The sequence below is a fragment of the Aricia agestis genome, chromosome 6, assembly GCF_905147365.1.
Source record: "Aricia agestis chromosome 6, ilAriAges1.1, whole genome shotgun sequence".
Lineage (NCBI taxonomy): Eukaryota > Metazoa > Arthropoda > Insecta > Lepidoptera > Lycaenidae > Aricia > Aricia agestis.
The window spans coordinates 2238983-2266113 of record NC_056411.1 but is presented as its reverse complement, the minus strand read 5'-3'; the positions used below and the strand labels follow the sequence as shown (position 1 = coordinate 2266113).

Sequence of the window (27131 nt, the reverse complement as noted above, 5' to 3'; positions counted from 1 at the left end):
TCCGAGGTACATAAACTGTCAAAGTGTCGTATTAAATGGATGTCGAAATTGAAAGAAAATATCGATACATCGATATTTGAAAAAATATCAATAGCGGTCTCGATATATCGCGAAAAAAATATCGATATATCGGTCAAATTTTTCGACCAATTTGCTTTTTTTTTAAATTAATTTATAGTCCGTCAAAAAAGTGAAGAAATTTAAAAAAGTTTGTCCTTGGATCGGTACGTTTATATTTTTACTAAAATTTTTGTTATTTTACCGATGGCTTGACTTCGTATGTGCTAATTTAGTTAATAATTAGACAATAAATAAGATTTGTGATAGAATAGTAATATAACATGGCTTGATTTTCGATATTATTTAATCAACATAGAAATTAGTAGATTTGACGTTTAGTGATGTACTTTTTTATCGAATTTAAAAAATATAAGGTGAAGAATCTGATCATTTATTTAAAAGATTTTAACCTTAATAGCTCACTAATAACATATCTCGACAAATATCAACCGAGTGTCCCATCGCTATAGACCGCCATGTTTAGTTCTTGGCAATATGGCGCCGGCCACACTTTTTTGTAGTTATGTCGCTTCCATCTGTTTCCTTATTCATTGTGAGGAACCAATAGGAAATCTAGAAGTGTTTATCCTAACGCCATCTAGTTAAGATTGTTAAAAATAAAATTAAAAAATATAAATTAAAAATCCCTCATGGAGATCAGATGGTGCACCAGAGGGTGGCAAATATTTAAATTAATAACATTTATTTCCTGCTAGTTTAAGAATTTTTTTATGGGTTATATTTTACCTGAAATAAACGTATTTTTTTTTTATATCATACAAAAACGTCATTTTTGACATGTCTTTGAAAGTTCTCCTTTACCTGAATTCCAGTCTTTGACAGTTTATGTACCTCGGAGAACCGGAACATAAAATGGCGGACCGGCTACAGTATTTTGATTTGGTAGAGACCATTATGCCGCATCCACTTATCATAATAAATTTATAAAAGTCAATGATCTTTACCGAGTTACCAACCACCAACAAATTACAAAACAAAAATCTTTGCAAAAGTAGATTGATGAAACTCAAAAATTGTTACGAAATGGAAAAAAAATACAAAAAATGTGAAATCTGCAGGAAAAATACTAATGTTAAAGAAAAATACCTATTAGCAAGATTTCCGCTCGACAAAGAACGGTAAGTAAAATTATTATTCTACTACTTTGTAATTGTGTAAACTGTAAAATTACTGTAACTGTAAAGTTAATAATTATTATTAATTACATAGTGTTTGATTATTTTTATCTAACCCTATTGTGAAAGGAAACCAAATAATTACTTACCTATATTAATTATTACTTCTACAATTTATTACTAAAAGAAGCAAAAGTCGTTACTTATGTACCATGTTTACTTAATATTTCAGTTGTAAGAAATGGGTCAAAGCCATTGGAATTCCAGAGTTGGCTAGATTAACTATCGCTCAATTACATTATTCCCATTTTGTATGTGGCAAACATTTTTCTGATAATCACTTCCGTTCCAAAAATTCACGACTAAAATTTACTGCCATACCTACCCTGCATCTCCTAAACCCACCCCTGAGCGATACACTTTTAGAAAATTTTCCAGGCAAGAAGCATTTGCCAAATACCATAAATGTAACACTTCAAGGTAAGTCTGTATATATGTATATTTTGTTTCAACGCAAACATAACATTTTCAAAAGCAATGCCTCAAAATATTTGAACAAAAGAAGATGATCACATCTGTTGTGGGCAACCATTTAAAATGAGGTTGATTTCTTTACACTGTGAATAATATTATTATTGAATAGAAGTACATGTTTATATAATATTTATATACATTATTTAACTTGTTATACCTACATTAAGTTTACAGGTTGTTAATATGGGTATCAATATTATATTTTCTGATTTTACAGTTGAAAATGGAATCACACACTCATCCACATACAATTTTTTGGCTGAACATAATTATTTTCAACGAATTGATCCATCAAAATGTAAGTTCAAAGACTTTATTTGTATTCAAATAGTATATTATGTGTTCAAATGCTTTGTAAGACCTTTGAAGGTTGGCAATAATACTGTGATGACTAGATAACTGTATTTCCTTTCCTAGTTACTTATTTGGCCACAAATGTCTTAGTATATTTGTGGATACCGCTGTCGATCCTGGCGACACAGGAGAAACAGTGGTGGGAATGTGTGGTGGGCCAAAGCCCGTTTAAGATAGTAGCATATGCTTTCTGTTCTTAAAACAGTGCCTCAACCCCCAAACTTGTATCTATAAGGAATCCGGAATTCTCTTGGTATCTTTGGAACCATAGTATACCTTGGTGCAAAATCTTCCGTTATGGTAGCATATGCTTAGGATGCTTCTCATAAAACCAAAATCACCTTAAGTTTCCATATAAATTTTGAGGAGTTCTCTCGATTACTCTTGGATCCCATCATCAGATCAGCACTTTTGTGAACATGGTACTTACCAAATTAGAGTGAAAACAAAACAGAAATTTTGAAAATTGGTTCACAAACGGCGGAGTAATCGTTGAACATACAAAAAATCCTCCTTTTTGGAAATTTTTCTACCTTTTTGGTAAAGTGTTTACTTTGTTAACCTATTTAGAAATAAATATTTTGATTTTGATAATATTAATCTTTACCTACTGCAGACAATAATAGAGAAAAAATGCAGTATTCATATTGAATGAAAGTACCTGGGATATACATTATTGGTATTGAACATAACAGGGCAAACTAATCAGATTTGTTATGTAGGGCTCCCATAGTAGTATTTTAACAGCCTTAATGTACTTCTTAAAGCACATTGCACAAAATTAAATTTTGTCACCAGTCACCACCGTACGCGCCGTACGCACCGTACGCACCGTACGCACCGCATCGTACGCGAAATGCGGCGCGTACGTTGCAGACGAATATTGCGAGGTATCGTATTATAATATCATTTAAACAACTAATTCCGGCGCGTACGTGCTGATAAATATACGATCACCTCAAAGATATTATAAGAACACAAATAGTAGTGTTAATTATTTTAGGTGACACAATAGCACAGACTGATATATTTGCAAAGGATAAAAAAAGTCACAGCACTCCTCTTTGTTCATCAGCTGTGGATATGTCTGAAAACGAAACTCGCAAGGAAATTGAAATGGAAAATCCAGGTAAAGTAACTATGTGCACTTTCCCACTTTCCCTGTTTTATTACAATTTTTTATTTCTAGCTTTTACCCGCGGCTTCACTCGCGTAGACTTCTGAGAAAGACATAAATTCAGAGAAAAAACATAACTTTTTATACATAAAATATAACCTATGTCACACAGGAATACTCCAGCTTTATATCCATCTTAAATTTTTTACAATCGGACCAGTAGTTTTAGAGAATTACCTCCTACAAACTATGAGATTATTGCTAATAATTTATGGACCTAAGGGGGGTATTACATTATCATTTATATTGGATCATTTATATGATCATATATATAGATAGAATCCAATATATATGATCATTTGATCATATCTGCATATTACATTATCATATTTCATTGATTTCAATTTTCAATAGCCAATAGAGAGCGCTAACGCTGACATGTATTGACGTCAGGGTTACTAGATCTCAGAGAATTGATTTGTCAAAAGACATCATCATTTTTAATATGGCTTGTTTTTTGTTATTTCAGCAAGATTATCCAAGTATATAATTAGAAAAATAAATACATTAAATTATTTGAAACATATTAACAAACAAGAAATTAAAAACTCTTTTTTATATTAAATAACTGGCAAGACCTATTTCTATGACTGTATCGGATCCAATCTCTCAGCAAATGTCAAAAATCTATGATCAAGGAAGAAATGAATCATATGTCTATATTACATTATCCAATATCATTGACTCAATGATCTCGGATCCAATAACAGTCCTACTCTCAAGCTATAAAGGTAAGACCGCACTGAAGCGACATATGAAGTGTTGTGTCACACCAGTGTGATTTCACCTTTATAGCTAGCAAAATATGTCATATTCGTCGTACTGTCAACAATCCATGCTTAATATTATAAACTAGATGTCCCGGTGAACTTCATGTCACTTATAAACATTCCATGGAATTTCAGTATTATTTTAAGACTAAAATTAGCCAAATCGGTTCAGCCGTTATCAAGTTATAGTGTTACTAACACAATTAAGAATCCATTTTTAAATTATTTTAGGTGCAACGACCGCAGAGACTGATGCAGACATAGATGATGTAACAGAAGATTATAGCGCACCTTATATTTCTTCATCGCCTGCTGGCATGTCTGAAGACCTGAATCGCAAGATAATGGACATTAATGCCGCAGTCCTAACCAGGCATAGCCCAGGTAAGTTGTCATTATAATATATTTTATTACTTTAAACAATAATAGGGAACATGCAAATATGAAAATTTATTTGCTATTATATATTTTAACACGCACGTCGCTAGGCTAGCAACACCGATACCATCAACTAAATCTAAAAGTCTGCGGCTTGGCAGCGTACACGATGAAGTTGTCCAATTAAATTGTGACACTACGCAATTTAGTTAGTATGATAGTCGGCCAACTGGAAATTGTATATGTGCGGTGGCCCTTATCTATTCTGCGGTATCGTGTCGTGTCGTTATCGCCGTAGTGTGAAAACGCCCATTGTCAATAATAAGACTATAAAAGATATCCGTTTTGGCGCCAAAATTTAAATTGACAATTTTAAACCGCATTTTTGCAGTAAATTCCAGTGTTTAAATTTTTTTAATATACTTGTGGTCTATTCTACATGGAGCTCTTTAAAATAACCAAAAATAAAAATATCGCATCTTCCCTATTATTCCAAGTCGCTTACAGTCACAAAGGTCTTAACTCTAGCTCTAGCTAGTTCCCAAAATAATGTCGTATTCGTCTGTCAACAATATAGATGTTAGAGGTACAGGTTCAATAATGTAATAATATTTTAGCGTGTGTTGGACACAGGAAGTATTTTAAAAGCTTTTAACTAACTTGCTCTGTATGTATGTAAGTTACATACTTTTGTTGTTGTTCGGGTGAAATCTTGAAACTCAATTTTGAAGTAGATACATTAAACCGATTGAGCTGAAATTTTGCATACACGTTTAGTTTGGATGACAATACACAATATGGTATGTGACATCACTCTAAATCCAATATGGCCGACCATCCAAAATGGCGAAATAGTTATTTTCTGTGCAGTCCTACAATATGGATATTAAATGAAAGGGCTTTTTGAGAGTAACATGAAAACGAATGTAATGTCATTCTACATTCAATATGGCGGCTTATCCAAGATAGGAGAATAGTTATTTTTAATGCACTTCTGCAATATGGGTAGCATATGAATGGGCTCATTGAGAGTAACACGAAAACAAATGTAATGTCATTCTACATCCAATATGGCGGCTCATCCAAGATACGGGAATAGTTATTTTTAATGCACTTCTGCAATATGGGTATCAGATGAAAGGGCCCATTGAGAGTAACTCGGAAACGAATGTAATCTCATTCTACATCCAATATGGCGATTGGCGGCTCATCTAAGATAGGGATAAGTTATTTTTAATGCAATATGGGTATCAAATGAAAGAGCTCATTGAGAGTAACATGAAAACGAATGTAATGTCATTCTACTAATGTAGTAGAGTCAAGTCGTGTCATGTCCTGACGTGACGTGTCGTATCGTGTCGTGACGTAATGTGACGTGACGCGGCGTGACGTGATGTGTCATATCGTGTCGTAATGTGTCGTGTTGTGTCATGTCATGTTATGTCAAGCGGGGTTTAGAAACTACCCGGTTGAATCCCGTCACTTTTGTAAGGTGAAAAGTAACTTTTTAGTCATGCAGAAATAAACGGAATATAACAACTCGCAAACTATAGACAGGGTTTTTCCACTGATCAAAATAAAGTACGATTTCTTAGGACTTAAGTTAATTAGATTCTAACAAATTCTTGAAACAAAACAAAATACAGTTTAGTTTAGATAATAAGAAATCTATCCTGAAATAACTAAAAAACAAAAAATAAATTATTGTCAAAAAACTTTTTGAAAAAAGCTTTTATTTAAACACTCTAAAAAGAAAAAATAAATGTATCCTTAAAATGTTTAAGTAGGTATTAAGTTATAACCTCAATATATTATACAATTTGCATGATAATAAAAGCTTGTCGCGAGACCTATGTCAGTAGGTACTTAATACATTTATTAAAATTAAAAATATAAGTAATATTAATTTACTTCTAGTTAAATTGGTACTAAGTACATAGTTTAGTCAGAACTCGCGCGACAAGCTTTTATTATCATGCAAATTGTATAATATATTGAGGTTATAACATAATAGTTAAACATTTTAAGGAGAAATTTATCTGTCCTTTTTAGAGTGTTTAAGGATGTATATAAGGTCAAATTGCGTACTACATCCAATTAAATTATGAAAGTACTAATTTATGTAAAAAATTGGACACCCAGACACGTATTATTCATTATAATGATTTTTTATAATAGATTTTTAAATAACTATTCGAGTTATTTGACTACCGCAAATGCCGGCCAAGAAAGCTCGCTAAAGTTATAAATGAAGGTGGCGAAAAAAGGAACTAACCCTGCCACATACAAAAACGACATATTTGACAGTTCTTCTTTATCAGCAGCGCCCCCGCCCAAGTTCATATAAAGTCTTGTCGCACCCTTCGAAGGATAATTTTTATAAATTTCAATTTGAAATATTTCCCCAGAATTACCAGTGAACCCACTTTTTTTGGGCTTAAAAAATCGCAAATCGTACTAAGAAATTGATAAGCAGTTTTTTAGATGTTTATCTTTGATACAAAGTTACCAATTCTGACGAATTCTCAACAATTGTAACACTTCGGGCAAACATTACGTATGATAAATGGAAATTTTAAAATGAATTATTTCATGTAACTTGTCGGTAAGGTATTGATTTTTTGGTATCAATCGATGCAGGATGTTTTATTCTACTTTATATTTCAAATTTAGGTCAGAATCTTTGAATTTATAAAAGTTATATACATCCTTAAATAAAAGCTTTTTTTCAAAAAGTTTTTTGATAATAATTTATTTATCTATGTCTCATTGTGTTTTAAGAATAATGTGGTAATGCCAGCAATAGACCAATCAATATAATATGCCTATAATATTTCTGGTAAATATAATTTGCGTTTTATTTCAGATCCCACACCCTCAAGCGTTCAATCAGATCTGGCTAACCATAGTTCTAATGTTATCATAACGAATCCAGGTAACGCATTTTTGTTATTCATTCAGTAACTTAGTATAGAATATTTAATAACTTTTTTTTTTATCGCCTCCATGGTCCAGTGGTTCAGAGCTCGGCTCTTGACTTTGAGGTCGTGGGTTCGATTCCCGCGTTGGAAACATGTTATTTCCAAGTTTGGTTAGGATAATGCAGGCTGATCACCTGATTGTCTGACAAGTAAGATGATCCATGCGTCGGATGGGCATGTAAAAAGTCGGTCCTGCGCCTGATCTCTCGCCGGTCGTGTCGGTCTGCCGTCCCACTGGGTTATGAGAGTAAAGGAATAGAGAGTGCTCTTGTGTACTGCGCACACACTTGGGCACTATAAAATTACTCCTGCGTAGCTGGCCTGGTTTCCATGAAACCGGCCACCGTCACCGAAACCGGTGTGGGAGCTATTAATAGAATATTTAAAAACTAGATGACTTCGTATCAATTTCTTCCTATTATACAGTCAGTAGAATTCCAGGAACATTTCATAATTAAAATTAGTCAAGATGGTTCAGCCGATTTCGCGATGTAGCGAGACTAACGAAAGGACGATGGGCAATTTGAGCTATGGGCGGCTACTGATGAAATTAGTTTCAAATAAAAGAACTGATATTTAGGAACAACTTTTGCTTCGGACGTATTATATTTCATTTATTATTCCAGATATTAATTAAATGCGAAATAATGTTATCGCATAGAACAATATTGCTTTTATAAATAATATCTTTTTTTTGTATTTACTTAAATGCTAATGCATCATTCTAAACTTCCTAATCAATCAATACATATAAGAGACTGCTTATTAGCAATAAGTTCGCCTTTTGTGCATCATCATACATGTTGTTTTTATGTACAATTGATTAATTTTGTATTTTCTTTGGTGTGCAATAAAGTGTTTTTGTATTGTATTGTATTGTACATAAAACAGTTTGTGCTGCTACGTACACGTTATGTGCGTGGTTTGGTATCTCGGTTGGGTTAGGTTATGGTTAGCTTAGGTTGAAGTTCTCAGAGACTGATGGCGCTGCGGAATATACGCGGATATCGCACCATATCCTGCGAAGCAGCGCTAATCCTCGCCAGAACCCCGCCTTTGGACCCGGAAGCGCGGGTTCTGAGCGAAATCTATTATCGTATGGTGGAGGTCAAGTTTCCTCTGAACTGACCACTCGGTGGAGGCGTCAGGCGCGCATAATAATAATGCGCGCGCAGTGGTGGCGGCGTCTCGGCCGCACCTGCAGACGTGAGTAACTCACTGCGAAGGTGTCCTTACCTTCCTTATGGTGCAGATGTTGACACAGCGCAGCACACGCTCGAAGACTGTCCAGCATGGGCGGAACAACGAGCGGTGCTCTGAGCTACCATCGGATTTGACCTAAGCCTCCCGGTCATAGTGACGGCTATGGTTCGGTCGAGTGAAGGAGGGCGCAGACGCGCCATACATAAACACCAGCTCCTGCCGTAATCAGGGCTCGAGCGGCGGATTAGGGAATCTGCTGCCCATTGCACGAGCTCTGCCCGGCAGAAGAGCGCCCGGTGCCTCGGACTGCTCTCCCGAAGGCTCAACAGCTTACAGCTGCTGCGATAGAGTCTGCACAGACAGATGCCGCTAACTGGGCTGAAAAAAATGTTTAGGTTTGGGTTAGGTTAGGTTGGTCACCAGCGGAATTAAGTGCTATTATTGAACACGAGTAAGAATTAATAAACGCTAGACCTGCTGACCTGATTTCTCCACTGCAATAGTAGGACTGCTAAATATTAATATATGTTAGAAATTGTTCTTGGCCGTGCATAGCCCCGCTCCATACGAATTTACCCATTCTCCTTTAAAATTCATTTGTTTTTATATAGATGACTTATCGTGATCGTGCTGCAGTTCAATACGGAACAATTTCGATTTCAAAGACTTTTCCCCCTCCTGACAGCTATACTAGCGCACGATCGTGCTGCGGCTCAATTTAGAACTAATTCGATTTCAACGACTTTTCCCACCCCGACAGCTTTACTAGCTGGAAGAACCCGCTTTCAGCGGTAGGACCGCCTGTTTGTGCATTTTCTTATATTACTTTATTTTAAATTGTAATGTAGTTTAGTTGTATTCAAATAAAGCATTTTCTACCTATCTATCTACTAGCGCACGATAGTGCTGCTGCTCAATTTAGAACTAATTCGATTTCAACGACTTTTCCCACCCCAACAGATATACTTGCGCACGATCGTGCTGCGGCTCAATTTAGAACTAATTCGATTTCAACGACTATTCCCAATCCTGACAGCTATACTAGCGCACGATCGTGATGCGGCTCAATTTGCAACTAATTCGATTTCAACTACTTTTCCCACCCCGACAGTTATACTAACGCACAATCGTGCTGCGGCTCAATTTGGAACTAATCAAACTCGTAAATCAAAATCGTAGCAGTTTCGGGGGTAAGATTTTTTGACTTTACATTATTTTGCCGGTGGGCGTGAATTTCAAAATGGTTTAACATTGCCCTGGCCACTGATAAAGTCCTGACAGGCCGCAGTTTGGGGATAGATGCTTTAGGGTGTGTTGGACACATGAAGTATTATTATTATCTATGTATCTTTGTTTTTAAGAACAATGTGATAATACCAGCAATAGACCAATCAATACATGCCTAGAATATATCTTTTCATTTCAGATCCCACACCCTCAAGCATTCAATCAGCAGTGGCTAACCATAGTTCTAATGTTACCATAACGAATCAAGGTAATGAAATTTTGTTATTATTATATGGTCGCTGTTAAGCATTAGTGTCCTAACCCACAATTTTTTTTGTTGATAAATTTTGAATGCAATCTTCTTCTAAATCATCTAAAGAACATAACTGCATTCATAACTCAATACGTAATTTTTATGTGGGTTAGTACATGAATGCTTAACAGCGTCCATATATATTATGTAATTTGTATAATATATAAAACCTTTTTTTTATGAAATAAGGGGGCAAACGAGCAAACGGGTCACCTGATGGAAAGCAACATCCGTGGCCCATGGACACTCGCAGCATTACAAGAGCTGCAAGTGCGTTGCCGGCCTTTTAAGAGGGAATAGGGTAGGGGAGGGTAGGAAAGGGAAAAGGGGAGGGTAGGGAAGGGAAAAGTGTAGGGGATTGGGCCTCCGGTAAACTCACTCACTCGGCGAAACACAGCGCAATCGCTGTTTCACTCTGGTTTTCTGTGAGCCCGTGGTATTTCTCAAGTTGAGCCGGCCTATTCGTGCCGAAGTATGTATACGTGACTTTGTATTAATTTCTTCCTATTATACCGTGAGTAGATTTTCAGGAACATTTCATAACTATTACCTCCTGCTTTTTGGATGTCGGTCAATAATTAGGCAAGTTGGTTCAGCCGTTCTCGCGCGAGACTGCCTAATTTGAAATTAATTTGTTTTTCTTTTCATGTAGATGTCTTATCGTGATCGTGCTGCGGCTCAGTTTGGAACTAATTCGATTTCAACGACTATTCCCACCCCTGACAGCTATACTAGCGCACGATCGTGCTGCGGCTCAATTTGGAACTAATTCGATTTCAATGACTATTCCCACTCCTGACAGCTACACTAGCGCACGATCGTGCTGCGACTCAACTTATAACTAATTCGATTTCAACAACTTTTCCCACTCCTGACAGCTATACTAGCGCACGATCGTGCTGCGGCTCAATTTGCAACTAATTCGGTTTAACGACTTTTCCTGTAAAAAAAAACCACAATTCATCAATTTGATCACAGACTTCGACCATAAACAAAAGACTATAATTCGTGTGTATAGGCTTGTCACTCAAAAATATGGTAGTGTGTGTAGTGTTTTATTTATTGAAATATTGTATGATAAAAGCATAATTTTAAAACAATATTAGCTCTGTGAACTCCTTCTCCATATAAACTATAACTGTGCAAAGTTTCATGCACCTACGTATCCGCATTTTTCGTAAAAAGGGCTTAAAAGTTTTTCGCTCGCGTATTAAATATATATGTAGATATCTCATTGTATTTTAAGAACAATGTGGTAATGCAAGCAATAGACCAATCAATTATATATTATGCCTTTCTGCAAATTTGCTTTTCATTTCAGGTCCCACACCCTCAAGCGTTCAATCAGCTGTGGCTAACCATAGTTCTAATGTTAACATAACGAATCCAGGTAATGAATTTTTGACATTTATTCAGTAACTTAGTATAGAATAGTTAAAAACTATAATATGACTTCCGACTACCAATTTCCGCCTAGTATACCGTGGGTAGATTTCCAGGAACATTTCATAACTAAAATTAGGCCGTTGTTCAGCAGTTCTCGCGTTTTAGTCTACCGCAATTTAAAATTCATTTGTTTTTATGTAGATGACTTATCGTGATCGTGCTGCAGCTAATTCGGAAGTCGGAAATAATTCGATTTCAACGACTATTCCCACTCCTGACAGCTATACTAGCGCACGATAGTGCTGCTGCTCAAATTGGAACTAATCAGACTCGTAAATCAAAATCGCATCAGTTTCGGGGGTAAGATTGCTGGTTGTACCAAAACGAAGTGATAATAGTTTAGGGTGTGCTGGGCTGAAGTCCCGACACAAATAAGTACATATTATTATTTATATCTCATAGTATTTTAAGAACAATGTGGTACTGCCAGCAATATACCAATCAATTATTGTACAATGTGTCCCAACACCGGTGTCCGATCATTTAATTTTATGATGTATGGCAAATTTTATTGACGAATTGGCACTCAAAAAACTTTTTCTCTCACTTTTGAATTATTTTTTTTGAAACCCAATTTCACCAACCTCTGTTTGTTAAATAGACTAGGACCAATAACTTTTAAAACAAATAAAAAATACAGTGGGATGAAAGCCATTACAAAAGGAGGAGAATATTATAAAAAGGGAAAAATAATTTACGGGCGATCTAAGTTAGGGAAAAGTGTGGAGTGAGGTTTTAAGGGGGAAAATCGGCTTATCTCGATTTCTGGCAAAACTAATATTCCTATGAAGAAAAGTCAAATGGCAAAGTTGTAGGTAAGAAAAAGATCTAAAACTTTTCTATCCACACTTTTTCTCCATGACCTCAAAATTTATGTGAAAATTTAAAAAAAACATGTTTTGGGTTTTTTATTTATATCTTTTACAATTATTTTTTTTCACAAAATTTGGTGATAACTTACATTTTTAACCCGTGGAGTGAATCGCCTCTGCTAATGTCATATTTACCTAAATGTCATTTTTTTTTCAAAATTTGCAAAAAATTCGCAATAGGGGTTCGAAAATCGTAAAGTTACGGATAATAACCTATAAATTACACCATATATTATACATCGTTGGAATCTACATAAAAAATCCTACCATTTCATATAAGTATCATAAAATAAAATAAACGCTTACTTGAAAAAATGTTTGTGTTTTTTCATAGGTTGGTTATTTTTCCTCACACTGCTGGAGATTTTGTCAATTTTCACTCAATTATCTTTCACAATACACAAAATAATCACTATCACAATAAACTACATACATTTTAGAATTGACAACATAAGTTATTACTCTCCAAATCACAGTAACTACTTCACAATCTAAATATTTACATTACAACAATAAACACCGGCCGGCCATGACACTTGACTCCGGCCGTCGGGGGCCGCGCGGGGTCGACACAGATACCAAAGTACCGTCCGCACGAAAAGTGTATACGGAATTACGGAAAAAAAATATTTATAATTTTATGTAAATTTTTATCGTATTATTTGTATTTATTATCCAACATTTTAGCTGGATATCAAGTTTTTACGTACGTGCATGCATAAAATCACACCTATACCCCTTACTGGGTAGGCAAAGCCAAAAATAAATCATATTTTTATGATTTATTTTTTATCGTACTATTTGTATGTAATATCGAATATTATACTGGATATCAAGTTTCTACATACAAACATACATAAAAACATGTCTATATCTCTTACGGGGGTAGGCAAAGCAAAAAATATATTTTACACACAAACATACATAAAAATATGCCTATGTGGCGTAAAACCTGTAAAACTTAAATTGAAAAATAAATTATAAAATTGGCACTTCGCTAAAAGTCACTTGTGAGTTGCGTTCAACTCTCTCTGGAGCGTCTTATCCAAAGAGAATATAATCACTACGTTATTCAGTCGAGCTCGGGCATAGAACGGATGCACTTGAGTTATTATTTTCCTTATTCCTTCACCTATATCCCTTACGTGGTCGGCAAAGCAAGAATTAATATGATTTATTTTTTTATCGTACTATTTGTATGTATTATCGAATATTATACTGGATATCAAGTTTCTACATACAAACATACATAACAACATGTCTATATCTCTTACGGGAGTAAGCAAAGCAAAAAATATGATTTATTTTTTTATGTACTATTTGTATTTATTATCGAATATTATGCTGGATATCAAGTTTTTACATACAAACATACATAAAAACATGCCTATGTGGCGTAAAACCTGTAAAATAAATACTTACTCACCTATATTTGTAAAAATAAAACCTTTATTTACTCACCTGTGCAAATTATAATATAATGTAAACTTAAAATTAAAAATAAATTTTAAAATTGGCACTTCGCTAAAAGTCACATGCGTTCAACTCTTTCTGGAGCGTCTTATCGCTCGGCGCAGGAGTCAATTGGCGGAGCGCGCCGCCCGCTCGCATTCAGTCTAGCTCGGGCATAGAACGGATGCACTTGTATTATTATTTTCCTTATTCCTTCACCTATATCCCTTACGGGGTCGGCAAAGCAAAAAATATGATTTATTTTTTTATCGTACTATTTGTATGTATTATCTAATATTATACTGGATATCAAGTTTTTACATACAAACATACATAAAAACATGCCTATATCCCTTACGGTGTAGGCAAAGCATCATAGTTCACGTTTATAGCTGTTATAAATGATTTTCCAAGTAAATAAATCGATATTATGCTTTTAGAGGGATAAATCATACTTGGCCTATTTTATCACATCTAAAAATTTTATATTATTCAAGTGATATTATAATTCTTTGAAAATTGTACAAACATAGATGAAATAGCACTAAGGGAGTTATAAGATTGAAATTTGATGCTATAGTGATAGGTTGCTAGCCTATCGTGGCAGTTGTGGTTCCTGGCCCACTATTCTGCCCCGTGAGCATAATATTGTCCGCACTGGCATTGCTAGAATGGCTATGCGACATAATAATAATTATGCTCACGTTGCAGTTGGGGTTCCTTGCCATTGATTCTGCGCCGCGAACATAATAGTAACCGCACTGCGATTGCTACAATCGTGCTGCGAGCATAATATTATGTTCCTATAGTAAGAGTACAGGAATTATACAGGGTGTAACAAAAATAAGTGATAATACTTTAGGGTGTATACGTGTTCATTGTAGAGAGTTGACTGTGAAAGTAGCAGCGCTGAAAGACCACATTTTTTTCACTTTTGTATGGGGAAACTTGTGACGCTGGGGCCTTTGCCCATGACGACCTCTGTGGCTCAGTGGTGAGCGCGTTGGTAGCTCAAGCCGGGGGTCGCGGGTTCGAATCCCGCCGACGGAACAAAAAGTTTTCAATGTTCCCGGGTCTGGATGTGTATTAAATGTGTATGATATAATAAAAATCTTAAATATATGTATGGTATAAAAGTATTAAATATATGTCCGTTGTCTGGTACCTGTAACACAAGTCCTTTAGGTACTTAGCACGGGGCCAGACTGACGTGGTGTGAAGCGTCCATAGATATTATTATTAATATTAAGTGAAAAAAAACGTCTTTCAGAGCTGCTACTTACACAGTGAACTCTCTACAAGGAACACGTACACACCCTAAAGTATTATCACTTATTTTTGTCACACACTGACTTTTAGGGTTCAAATTTACAACCTCAATGGAGATATACTTGCTCTTATACAGGATGCAGCCTCTGTTTTTGTACGGTGGGCCACACGGTAAATGTAAAACCACCAGTATAAAATGAGATAACATCACTATGGATGCGCATACAAACCGGAGGTCGGTCCAAAGTCCGAATAGGGTAGCTTGGCTAGCGGATGACTGTACACGAGTATATTTATATATTTATCCCCATTGAGGTAAAATAAAACAAAAGTGGACAGTTGAGAACACAGTTTTATTTATTTACAAACAAGTTTTGCATATAATATTGTGACAAAAAGTAGAAATCAAAGCACTTATAAATTCTATTTTTTGAAAATAACGTGAAGCTATATAATGCAAAAATCTTAAACTATGTATTTCAATTTTTATAAAAAATGTATACCGATGCCTATAATAGCATTACTAACATAGATGTTCTTATTGTACTAATCTGTTATTATTTACTAATTAGATAACAATACAAACGAAATATCAGAACATTGATTATGCCACAAATGAGTTATTACTCAATTACACTTCATAGTATCAAGTGCATTTTCATTACTATATTATAATATATATACAAACAAGATGTTCAAAAGCGATTGATAGAAAATTATAAAATTTTCGATAAACACAAGACTGATTATGTTCATACTTCGCATATTGGTTAGTAAAACATAAGTGAACATGTACATATATGAACAATCAAAATCAAAATATTTATTTGTAAATAGGTTGACAAAGTAAACACTTTTATTACGTCTACATGAGGCCATCTTTTACTAAAAAGATGGCCCCTAGATACTCTAAAAGTTAATTATATAATATACAGTCTGTAACAAAAAGTTATAATACTTTAGGGTGTGTAGGTGTTCCTTGTAGAGAGTTCATTGTGAAAGTAGCAGCGCTGAAAGATGATTTTTTTTTCACTTTTGTATGGGCAAGAGCCCGAGCGTCACGAGTTTCCCCATACAAAAGTGAAAATAAATTTTTTTCTTTGAGCGCTGCTACTTTCACAGTGAACTCTCTACAAGGAACACGTACACACGAGTATTGTCACTTAATTTTGTTTCATCCTGTATATATATATATATAACGTAAGTGTATAATATTATGTCAATAGTAACTTTCTTATGGAAGTTTTTTCTAATAAGAAATTCTAATAAGAAATCTTATTATATAATATAAGATTTCTTATTAGAATTTCTTATTAGAAAAAACTTCCATAAGAAAGTTACTATTGACATAATATTATACACTTACAAATCGAGTTCACTACCTCTGCGTACCCTACTCCTAGCATTTTGTTTGCGTGTTTCCGTCATCCCTGAAGTTAACGGAAGGATCAGCCTCTCCGTCCTTGTCCTGGGGCAGGTCCGCCAACCACCTGGTGACATGCCACGGTGCGGCATCCATCACCTCGTCTTTTGAACCACTCGAGCCCTTTTGAAAATACAATAATAAAAATTACAAGCTAGGCAATAACTTATTATATACAATAAGTTAAGTCCGGCTATGTCACGCGGCTTCCATACAAAAATACAATTTTTTTGCCTATTTTTGCTCTGTATTGGTACGGAACCCTTCTTGCGCGAGTCAGACTCGCATTTGGCCGATTTTTTCTACTATGTATTTCCAATAAGATAATATTTCCTTTTATTAGATATAGCCGATCCGATAAACGATAGTTTCAATAAAAATTTTATTGTATTTGATATTTATCCATATATCGGATATATGTTATGATTTATATATCTCTTGATTTATATATTATCAATCCAAATTCCTAAACCATATATTATGTATGTACCTAATTCATGAAAATAAGTTCAGCCATGACAAATAAACAGCGGGGCTAAAATGGTCGCTTTGAAGAATCATGATATGAATCATAATATGATTTATTTTTCTAAAATCGCAAAATGCAACTCTGCTTGCAATTCATTTCTGTTTTTTTGTACTGATTTGACATTTGTTAGTTTGACAGTTTTGACAATTCATTTGCTGAATTGATTGAGAGGAATTGCTAAATGTGACCATTTTAGGCCCGCAGAGCTTATATGGGACGGACACTAAGTAGAAGGAAATATTATACTTACTGTTGGACGGGAGTGACCGGTCTTGGAACCGGGTCGGGGCGTCCAGAGAGCAGCCCATCAAAAGAGCTCTGCGAGCAGCCGACGGCCGCTGCGAGTAATGAAGGTGTGACTCACGAGATCGAGAGCTCGACTTCAGTCGTCCCAATCTAAAAATTGACAATAGTATAAAGTATCTCAATCACACACTTTTTTTAGTTATTCCAATCGTGAAAATCGATATACCTTCAATATCACAACAAACAAACAAACTTATAAACCATTACAATTTTATTTCTTACAATTTGAATGTAAAAAACAAAATAAAATATTTATACTATTATTTTACTACATATCACTAACGTTTTGGACTACACCCTATACACTCACTCTGGGATTTTTGATGCAAAATGAGCATTGTCCTTTGTCACAAAATATTGCCAATTGAAACAAAAAAATACAATAAAGTGCTTATTTTGAACTATATCAAACTATATCAAATAACACCATGGAAACTAAGAGTTATATGTACGGAATTCAATTATTTTTTTATAGTAAAAAACTATAAGTCCATTTGGGCATTTGATATTTCGAAACCAAAAACAGAAATCATTCACAGAATCACTCCAAAAAATGAATACAAAGTGATTATATACACAATTGTATAATTGTATACAGTGTTACTTTTTTATCACTTTTGTTGCTGTTAGTACTTTCACCAACTTTCACCATAACAACACTCATTTCGCGCCATTTATTGTTTCAAAATACGATAAAACTTTTATTAGCACTAAATTCTGAATAATTCTTTTGCAAATAAAGTTTCTAAATAACTGATCTACACTTTAGAACAAATAAATAAAAGTAAACGTTGAAATAAGTATGAAATTTCTTGTCAAATATGACGCGGCATGAGTGAAAAAATACCTAACCTGAAAAGTTTCATCGTTTTTTCTCCAAAAAACATTGCACTTTCTGCAATTGTTATTATTTTATAAGAAACTACACTTAATTTCCAGTAATTCTATATAAGATTCTTATAAGAACACTCACCGTTTCCTGCAAGAATTCACTTTCACAATTATCAATAACAAAGACCAATGTCACGCGTCGACTGAAAAATGGCGGCCGCAGACCATAATTCATTTGTTTTTTCTTTTATTACTCAACTTGTTCCGTTACACGCATCAAATGGCGAAAAAATTATTGCCAGTAAACCACGGATTCATTTAAAAAATAAATAAATTATGCCGCGTGTAAAGGAACGTAGAAAATAAACGGCCAATCCGCGCGTAGTGAACTTGTACACCCGTGTGTACAAGCGACACGCGGGGCATTCAAAATTCTTGTACACCCGTGTGTACATAAAACATTTGACGGGTTAAGTCCCAAATACACTGTCATTTATTAGATTAGAAATACATATTTATTTTTTTCACTCTGTATGTGTAATATTATGTATGTCTGTTTTTATGTTTGTGCACGCATATCTCCGGAACTGCAAGTCCGATTTAAGTGATTCTTTTTTTTTGTACTAGGTATTGTTCAACTAAGGGAATACTGCAAGTTTCATCAAAATCAGTTCAGTACTTTATGAGATAGGATATTTAAATTCTTAAGAGTATACGAAATTTTGCCGATTTCGCTGATTTAATAGACGTTTTTATAGTTGGATTTAATAGTTAAAATACAATATTTCTAGTTTTAATGCACAACATGTAAGATCATTTCCATTATAATCTAATATTGGAGCTAGGTTTTTTTTTTTAAGTATTTTTAAATAATCCCGCGATAGTTTTGTGATTTTTGCTGTAAAGGTTTAGAATATCACCTGTTTATGGATTGTATTGACGTCTTAACGGTATAAAAAAAATACAATGTACTGTTGAGAAAGTCGTCTACTATACAATTGGTTTTACTTTAAACTTTAAATTGGAATTACTTTTTACCACTTTAATATGAAATAGTTGAGTAAAAAAATATGTAACTCGGCAAAATTTTAAAGAAAATGGGCAAAGAATTGCTGTTAATTTCGGCAACTTGGAGCTGTCATTCATAAAAAGAAAACGACAAAAATAATCTATAGATAAAATTCTATCCAATTCGAGAAAAAAGAAAAAAAAAAACAAATTGTGCCAAAAAACACGATTCAAAACAACCTAAATCTCACATTATATCAAGGCTGCCTTGCGGCGAGTAATATAATGTGAGATTTAGGTTCAGATCAGTGAAATCGGAAAATTTCGTATACGGACTCTTAATTACGTCCAATTTGAAGTCGGTTTTATCTTTTTAAAATACTATTATGTATAAACAAGTCAACAAATATCAAGAACAGTGATGAAATATTTAATTTATTTTATCCATGCTTATTTTTTTCTTATCATTTCAGATCCCACAACTTCAAGCATTCTGTCAACTATGGCTAAACGTACTTCAAAGTCTATGAGAAAGCTACCAGGTTAGGATTTTTGTTATTTATTCAATAACAAGCTGTCGTTGTCGGACGGTTGTTACACGTTCAGTTTCTCATCAATCTGGTCCATCAATCTGGTAAACATTGAGGAGAAACTGAACGTCTAAGCCTAAGGACACATCTGCCGAACGTACGGCGACGAAAGTTCCGCCGACGGAAGGTTACGCGCTAACTGTACGCGGCGTAATTTACGCTAATGTGTCATAGATCATAGATAACTTGAAATACATTGCGACCCATAAAGTTAATATATAGTCTTGTCAAGAAAGTCATGACAGGCGGGAAATTTTTTAAATGAAATATAAAATATAAGAACTTTATTAATTCAAGATAAAAATGTGCAAGGTGACAATATTTAAAATGTATAAGCGTTCTCTGTGAAAATATAAAGAAAAAAATACACCTTTTAAGCGTGATTACGTTTAGAAAATTTTCCCGCCTGTCATGACTTTCTTGACAGGCTATACCTAGCACAATAGAGCAACAATCTAGAGCTGTCAAACGAAACCGACTGGACGTCAAAAAAAGAGTGCTGCTGTCATATATGAGTCATATTCAAAAAAGTTGTACGTCAAGAAATAGTCAAGAAACACTATCGTCACGAAAAATCATGAAATGGTAAATGTAAGGCTGCATACCCAGCAGTGAAAATTTTGGGCATTAAAAATTAAATAAATAAATTAGCTTAGTCATTTATTTAGTAATACAGAATCATATTATATTTTGTACTCATTTAATAATAATAGAGAGAAAACAAAATCTAATGTGCTTTGAATAATTATATCAACATCTTCAGCCTTCCTATACCATATTTTCTTTTTTAATTGGGGTTCCGTACCCAAAGGATAAATACAGGAACCTATTACTAAAACTTCAATGTCTGTCCGTCTGTATTTTTTTATACTAGCTGGTGCCTTTTTTTTTACGCCGAGAAAATGCTTGTGCTGGTGCCTGCGGATTTGTTTCGGGTCCGAATTTTTCTCAAGGCCTAGTGGACACAATCCCTAGAAACATTCAAACTCGGTCAGTGAAGATGAGAACAAGCACTCAGCCATTTCACATATAAAAAATTAATTATACAAAATCTTATATTTTAATCGTTTTGAACATTTTGCAACTACAACATAAATTTTGGGAACATAGCCTTATGAATTTACCATTTACTAACGTCATGAAAGTCAAGAAATGGTGTCAAGAAATTGGAGTGCCATGACCTAAAACAAGTTTGTGTTCCTCCCCTATTTATATTTGTTGATAATTTCTATATAATTATTGAAGACATTCTAGATTTATAATGAAAAACATTAAGGAACCAATTTCATACCCACATTTAGCTTTCAAAACACTGTCATGAAATAGATTTTTTTAGGCAATAAATCACTAGACTCGGACATACAAAATTTTCGTCAAGAAACAAAATGTTAGCAGTCACTCAAGTTAACATCTAGCTTAATAGATGATTCATTTCATGATTTCGAATATGACCATCACCGTATGAATTTGCTGCTAAGAAAAATCGCGTCAGTAAACAATGTCACGAAATGGAAAAAACAAATGGGACAAAACATTTTCTTCTTTTTATTATGAATTATATATTCATCTAAGTAAAAATACTAATTATTAAAACGTAATTATTGACTTTTGTTATTTACATAGTATTTTCCTTAATAGTCAGAAATATGAAAAATAATACAAACATTGTTTCTGAAATTTGCATTACTATCAGGGGACACATAAAAATCTAAGGAACTGAAATGAACTGAACAGTACCATATTCACAAAAAGTAAAAAACTTAGCTTATTCTATGAAATAATGATACAGTTTATTAATTAATATCAAGCCCGATACTAACGCAACGTGATTCAATAATCAAACTTAAAATATTATAATCGAAATTAATAAATATAAGGATTTATGTCTTTGGGACACCTGAAGATTTTTTTATGTACAATTTTTTTGAATATGACTCATATCACACGTCTCTTTACCACGCAGTGTTACTGATAGTGACATCTCTCTTGCTCAGGCCTTTGTTTCTCTATTCTATTCTATAACTTTATGTTGCGACCGTATTGAGCAGAACGTTCTGCAGATGTGCCGCAACACCTACCCACAAAGTGGTGGACAAATAATTTTTTTAGGGTTCCGTACCCAAAGGGTAATAACGAGACCCTATTACTAAGACTTCGTTGTCTGTCCGTCCGTCCGTCCGTCTGTGTGTCTCCAGGCTGTATCAGAAGAACCGCTATAGCTAGACTTCTAAAATTTTCACAGATTAAGTATGTATATTTGATGCCGCTATAACAACAAATACTAAAAATATAATAAAATAAATATTTGAGGGGGGCTCCTACACAAGAAACGTAAATCACGTTTCTTGTATAGGAGCCCCCCTCAAATTTTTGCTCGTAATCAATAATGGCAATTGGCAACAGATTGGCACTTGATATTCTGGCAAAATTTTTAATTAGCCCTGTACTTTAATAATTAATAATAACATTTAAATAATATAAGTATTTAAGGAAGGCTCCCATACAAAAAACACAATTTTCGGCCTATTTTTGCTCTGTAATAGTACGGAACCTTCGTGCGCGAGTCCGATTTTTTTAGTATGTACTTTTTAGCCATCAATCTGGCGTCAATCACAGATTAATGGACTGAACTGGTGCCAGATTGAGGTAACCTACGAAAATGTATTATAATTTATATTATGTTATCATAGCTGATACATCAAAACTAATAACACTGAGTTGACATGATCCGACGACATGACGTAGGTCCGTCAACTGCCTATGAACCAATCTCTTCGAAAGGACATTGACAGGGTTTGGCCCAAGTGGTGCCCACACGTGGGAGTAGTGCCAACTAGTTTTCCTTGGACTACAATACATTAAAAAAATCGGTCCCAGGAGTTATTAATTTGAATACATCTTATTTTTTAAGGTTTTTCTGGTGTTTAAGGTACTTTTTGTTTAATTATTCTCATCATCCTCATCACCTTGATGAGTGGCAGTCTTCCACAGTGCGTTTTTCGCGTAACTTTCTGCCGCGCACTGTAAAACTCTGGAATGAACTGTCACCAGCAGTATTTCCAGACCGATACGACCTGCAAACCTACAAGAAAAGAGCGTATTCCCTCTTAAAAGGCCGGCAACGCACCTGCAGCTCTTCTGATGTTGGGAGTGTCCATGGGCGACGGTAGTTGCTTACCATCAGGTTACCCGTTTGCTCGTTTGCCCCCTTATTTAATTTAAAAAAAAAATTAGTTATATTTTTACGTTTAAAAATGCACACCTAACTCATTCCTGTCATACGTATCGCATAACTCCTTAAACCGGTCTTTTGTATGCTCCGCTCCGATAACAAATACATATCATGTGCATAATAATATGGTTTTTGGGGTGGGCTAGGCATCTCGACGCGATAAGGTGCTTTATTCCTAGATATAATTATAATCGATGACGATGATGACGACGATGACGACTAGTATCTTATTTGTTTTATTGTTATGTTATCCTGTGGCTGAAATGATGATGATAATAATGATTGTAAAGTATTTTAATAACTATACTATTACAGTACAATAAGTAATAGTCACTGCCACAGCTGTTACCAACTGATTACTTATGACTTTAAATATTGTAAATATCGATTGATGAATAATATTGATTTACATTAATATATGTAAAACTATAGAAGTGGACGTCCTGTGACTGATATGATGATGTAAAACTGAAGTAATAATTATGCAATAGTTGCTTTTTATTGTCAAATTCATTTTTTGTAAATAAATAATTCACTACAAACAAAAAAAAATCTCTTGACCCCTGGGATAGATTTTCGAGCGCTTTGGTTTACAGGTTAGGGTTGGCCTGAGGAACAAAATGCACCATGGCTTCATTGTGGGCAGCACTTGGGCCAACTTCCATATAAGAATTGGCAATGTCCTTTAAACTTCTCCAGCAAACCTTCAAGAAGAGAGCGTATTTAATCTTAAAAGGCCGGCAACGCACCTGCAGCTTTTCTATGGGCGTTTATATTTCACACGTGGGCACATAAAATTACTTCTGCGTAACTGGCCTGGTTTCATTGAAACCAGAGTGCTCTTGTGTATTGCGCACACACTTGGGCACTATAAAATTACTCCTGCGTAACTGGCCTGGTTTCATTGAAACCAGAGTGCTCTTGTGTGTTACGCACACACTTGGGTACTATAAAATTACCCCTGCGTAACTGGCCTAGTTTCATTGAAACCAGAGTGCTCTTGTGTATTGCGCACACACTTGGGCGTTATAAAATTACTCCTGCGTAACACGGCCTGGTTTCAGAACGCGTCGTGTCCGTTTTCATTAGGGCCACAACACGAATTTGCGTCGTGGCTGTTTTTAAATGCTCAGAACGCGTCATGGTTTTACTCGATTACCTATATATATATACTCACTTTTGTATGGGGAAAGGCCCGAGCGTCACGAATTTCCCCATACAAAAGTGAAAAAAATTTTGGTCTTTCAGCGGTGCCACTTTCACAGTAAACTCTCTACAAGGAACACGTACACACCCTAAAGTATTATCACTAATTTTTGTTACACCCTGTATATACATACACACCTAATATATAATTATATACACCTCAGGATTTTAATGCAGGACTTTTTTGTTACAGTCACAAAGGTAGACAATGAGGAAATTAAGAAGCTAAGAGCAGACCTGGTCAAACAATACCGTAAGAAAACGGCACAAAAATTAAAAGAAACAAGAACAAAATTAAGAGAAGCCCAAAAGAAATTATGGGCCATAGAAAGCATCAAATCGCCTCTACTGAAATCCCTTATTGAATCGGAAATCTCCAACCGTAAGAAAAAAGCGAATGGTAAACGATGGTCCACGTTTACCAAATGTTTGGCCTTGGCTCTTTACAAAAGATCGCCGCAGGCGTATGCTTACTTAGAAAAGCTGTTGCCGCTACCGACCATAAGAACCTTACAAAAAGTTTTTCAAGAATTCCAACAAGGCGCCGCCGTGAATGCACTTGAACAGCTGCAGCCGCAGACTGAAGACTTTCAGGCGGCCGATACTTTAGTATTTCCGTCAGCCGATACTATAGTCGAGCCTTTACCGTATGAAGAATAAAGATGTATAAAGGTGCGCGCAATAAACGATGTGTATGTATGTAATAATTCACTTTTACCCCAATTTGGTCAAACTATTGACCAAAAATCTTAAATCTACGGGGTTCTTAAAATAAGAAGTAATTTATAGTCTAAATCTATAATTATATTAATACGTGAGCCAAAAACTTTGTTTCCCTTTTGACGAAAAATGGGGAAACGTAGGTGAATGAAATTTTGCACAGTTATAGTTTATATGGTGAGACAGTGCATCGAGCTAATATTATTTTGAAATTATGCTTTTATCATACATTTTTTTAACAAATAAAACATTACACACAATACAACACACACACTAGGAAAAATTACAGATTTTTTAGTGACAAGCCTGTACATACAAATTTTATTCTTTATTTATGGTTACACAGCCAATCTTAGATCAGCTGAGTCCCGTTGGGCGATCCCTAGTAATCATTAATAACTCTAGAATGAACTGTCGCAGTAGTATTTTCGGTCTATTACGACCCGCAAACCTCCAAAAAGAGAGCTTATTCTATCATAAGAGACTTATTAATTGCAACTCTTGATGTTGCGAGTGCCCATCGGTGATTTGTTTGCTCGTTTGCCCCCCTAATTATATAAGAAAACTAGCGGTCGCCCGCGGTTCCGCCCGCGTGGATGTAGGTTACTGCTGCAAAAAGCCTACCCAGGAAAGACACGGTCAGCAAAATGATTAACAGACACCGACACTAACATCGACGACGACGCAGTCTTTATCCGCAAGCTACACAGATTGTCTTCCTCCCGCACGCGTACCCCCGCTGTTTTCTTTTATTTTAAAGAGTAAAACATTGGGACAGAAAATAATTATTTTATCTATTTTCTCCACAAGCAATACGTAGTTAACTATCTCTTTCTTTGTGTGAGTGAAAAGGAAATATACAGCTGTCTATACTTCTCTGTCTACGATGAAAACTGTCAAATTTGAGTACACCTGTTACATCACATTTGCGAAAACCAATTTCAGCATGGACCAGGCCGGCCAATCTGTAGAGGCCATAAAATAAGAAACCATAGTAAGTATTTTCAGCGTGTCACTGAAAGGGACAAGAATAAAAGTAGTTAGTGTTACCAGTAACAAGGGATATGAAAAAATTACCCACGGATCTCATATTATATTAATATAACTTTCAGTAAATATAAAAATTTCAGTAAATAAGTCCTTTTATATTATTACTAGCTGTCCCGGCAAACGTTGTTTTGCCATATATATTTTTTTTGGTATGAAAAATAAAGGTCAAGCCATTTCGGAGGAGTATGGCAACGAAAACTGTGACACGAGAATTTTATATATTAGATTCGACATCAAAAATATATTGTGATATTTTTCCGGTCGTAAACTACATTACTTCAAACTACATAATTACATATAATAATTAATAATATGATTTATTGAGTTATAGACAAGCAATCAATTAGAATTATACATGGGCAAACCCGTGGGTAAATTCTGGCCAATAAATAAAAACACAATTCAATCATTAGCATATTTCCGGCGTGAAACAGCGCTTCCGCTGTGTTTCGCCGAGTGAGTGAGTTTACCGGAGGCCCAATCTCCTACCCTCTTCCCTTATTCAAAGCACGTTTATAATTTGTTCAATGGTGACGCGTTTTGGATACCTATATGCTTATGATCCAAATTCTAAGCAGCAATCTACTGTGGGTCTTCTAGAATGAGCCAAAATCGACCAAAATCATGGACGTACGGACGGACGACTTCACAGAGCACTTAAAAAAAATGTTTGCCTCCATTGTGACAAAGGGTGGTCACATCGCCATTATAATCGTACTCGAAGATTACAAAACGGTTACCGCTGACTAGTATACCACAGCTTGTTTGCCACAAGTCATCACCGAATTTCGAAAAAAAAACGATTCAAGATGTCGTATGCACGGACGTAAAAACGTATGTTCCTGGCCATGACAACGCATGTTCGCACCAAAGAGAATGTCATAATTATACTACGGTTTGCACATCGGCGCAAAGAGAATGTCATATATGATATACTACGTAACTAACGTAACAAATCGGCGGTCAAACAAAGATGTTTTGTGAACCCAAAACGTTGAAATTTTAGATCATCCGCCTTACAGCCCTGACTTGAGCCCTAAGGATTTTAATGGGCATTTCTCCGG

General features: G+C 35.0%; 2 protein-coding genes across 2 annotated transcripts in view; both read left to right on the top strand.

Moving 5' to 3' along the window:
* The window catches only part of LOC121727993 (putative ferric-chelate reductase 1 homolog), a 59203-nt gene extending 51555 nt beyond the window's left edge, over positions 1-7648 (top strand). Inside the window, exon 14 of the mRNA XM_042116078.1 lies at positions 7637-7648. The gene's annotated coding sequence lies outside the window, so the exon portion shown is untranslated. The remainder of the gene's footprint in view (positions 1-7636) is intronic.
* LOC121727995 lies at positions 1024-25001 on the top strand. The gene is made up of 10 exons (XM_042116081.1): positions 1024-1199; positions 1429-1676; positions 1948-2028; positions 3088-3213; positions 4263-4415; positions 7276-7344; positions 10020-10088; positions 11455-11523; positions 19743-19811; positions 24491-25001. The coding sequence occupies exons 1-10, from the start codon at positions 1081-1083 to the stop codon at positions 24955-24957; spliced, it is 1470 nt and encodes a 489-aa protein (XP_041972015.1). The 5' UTR covers positions 1024-1080; the 3' UTR covers positions 24958-25001.
* The last annotated feature ends 2130 nt before the right edge of the window (positions 25002-27131 follow it).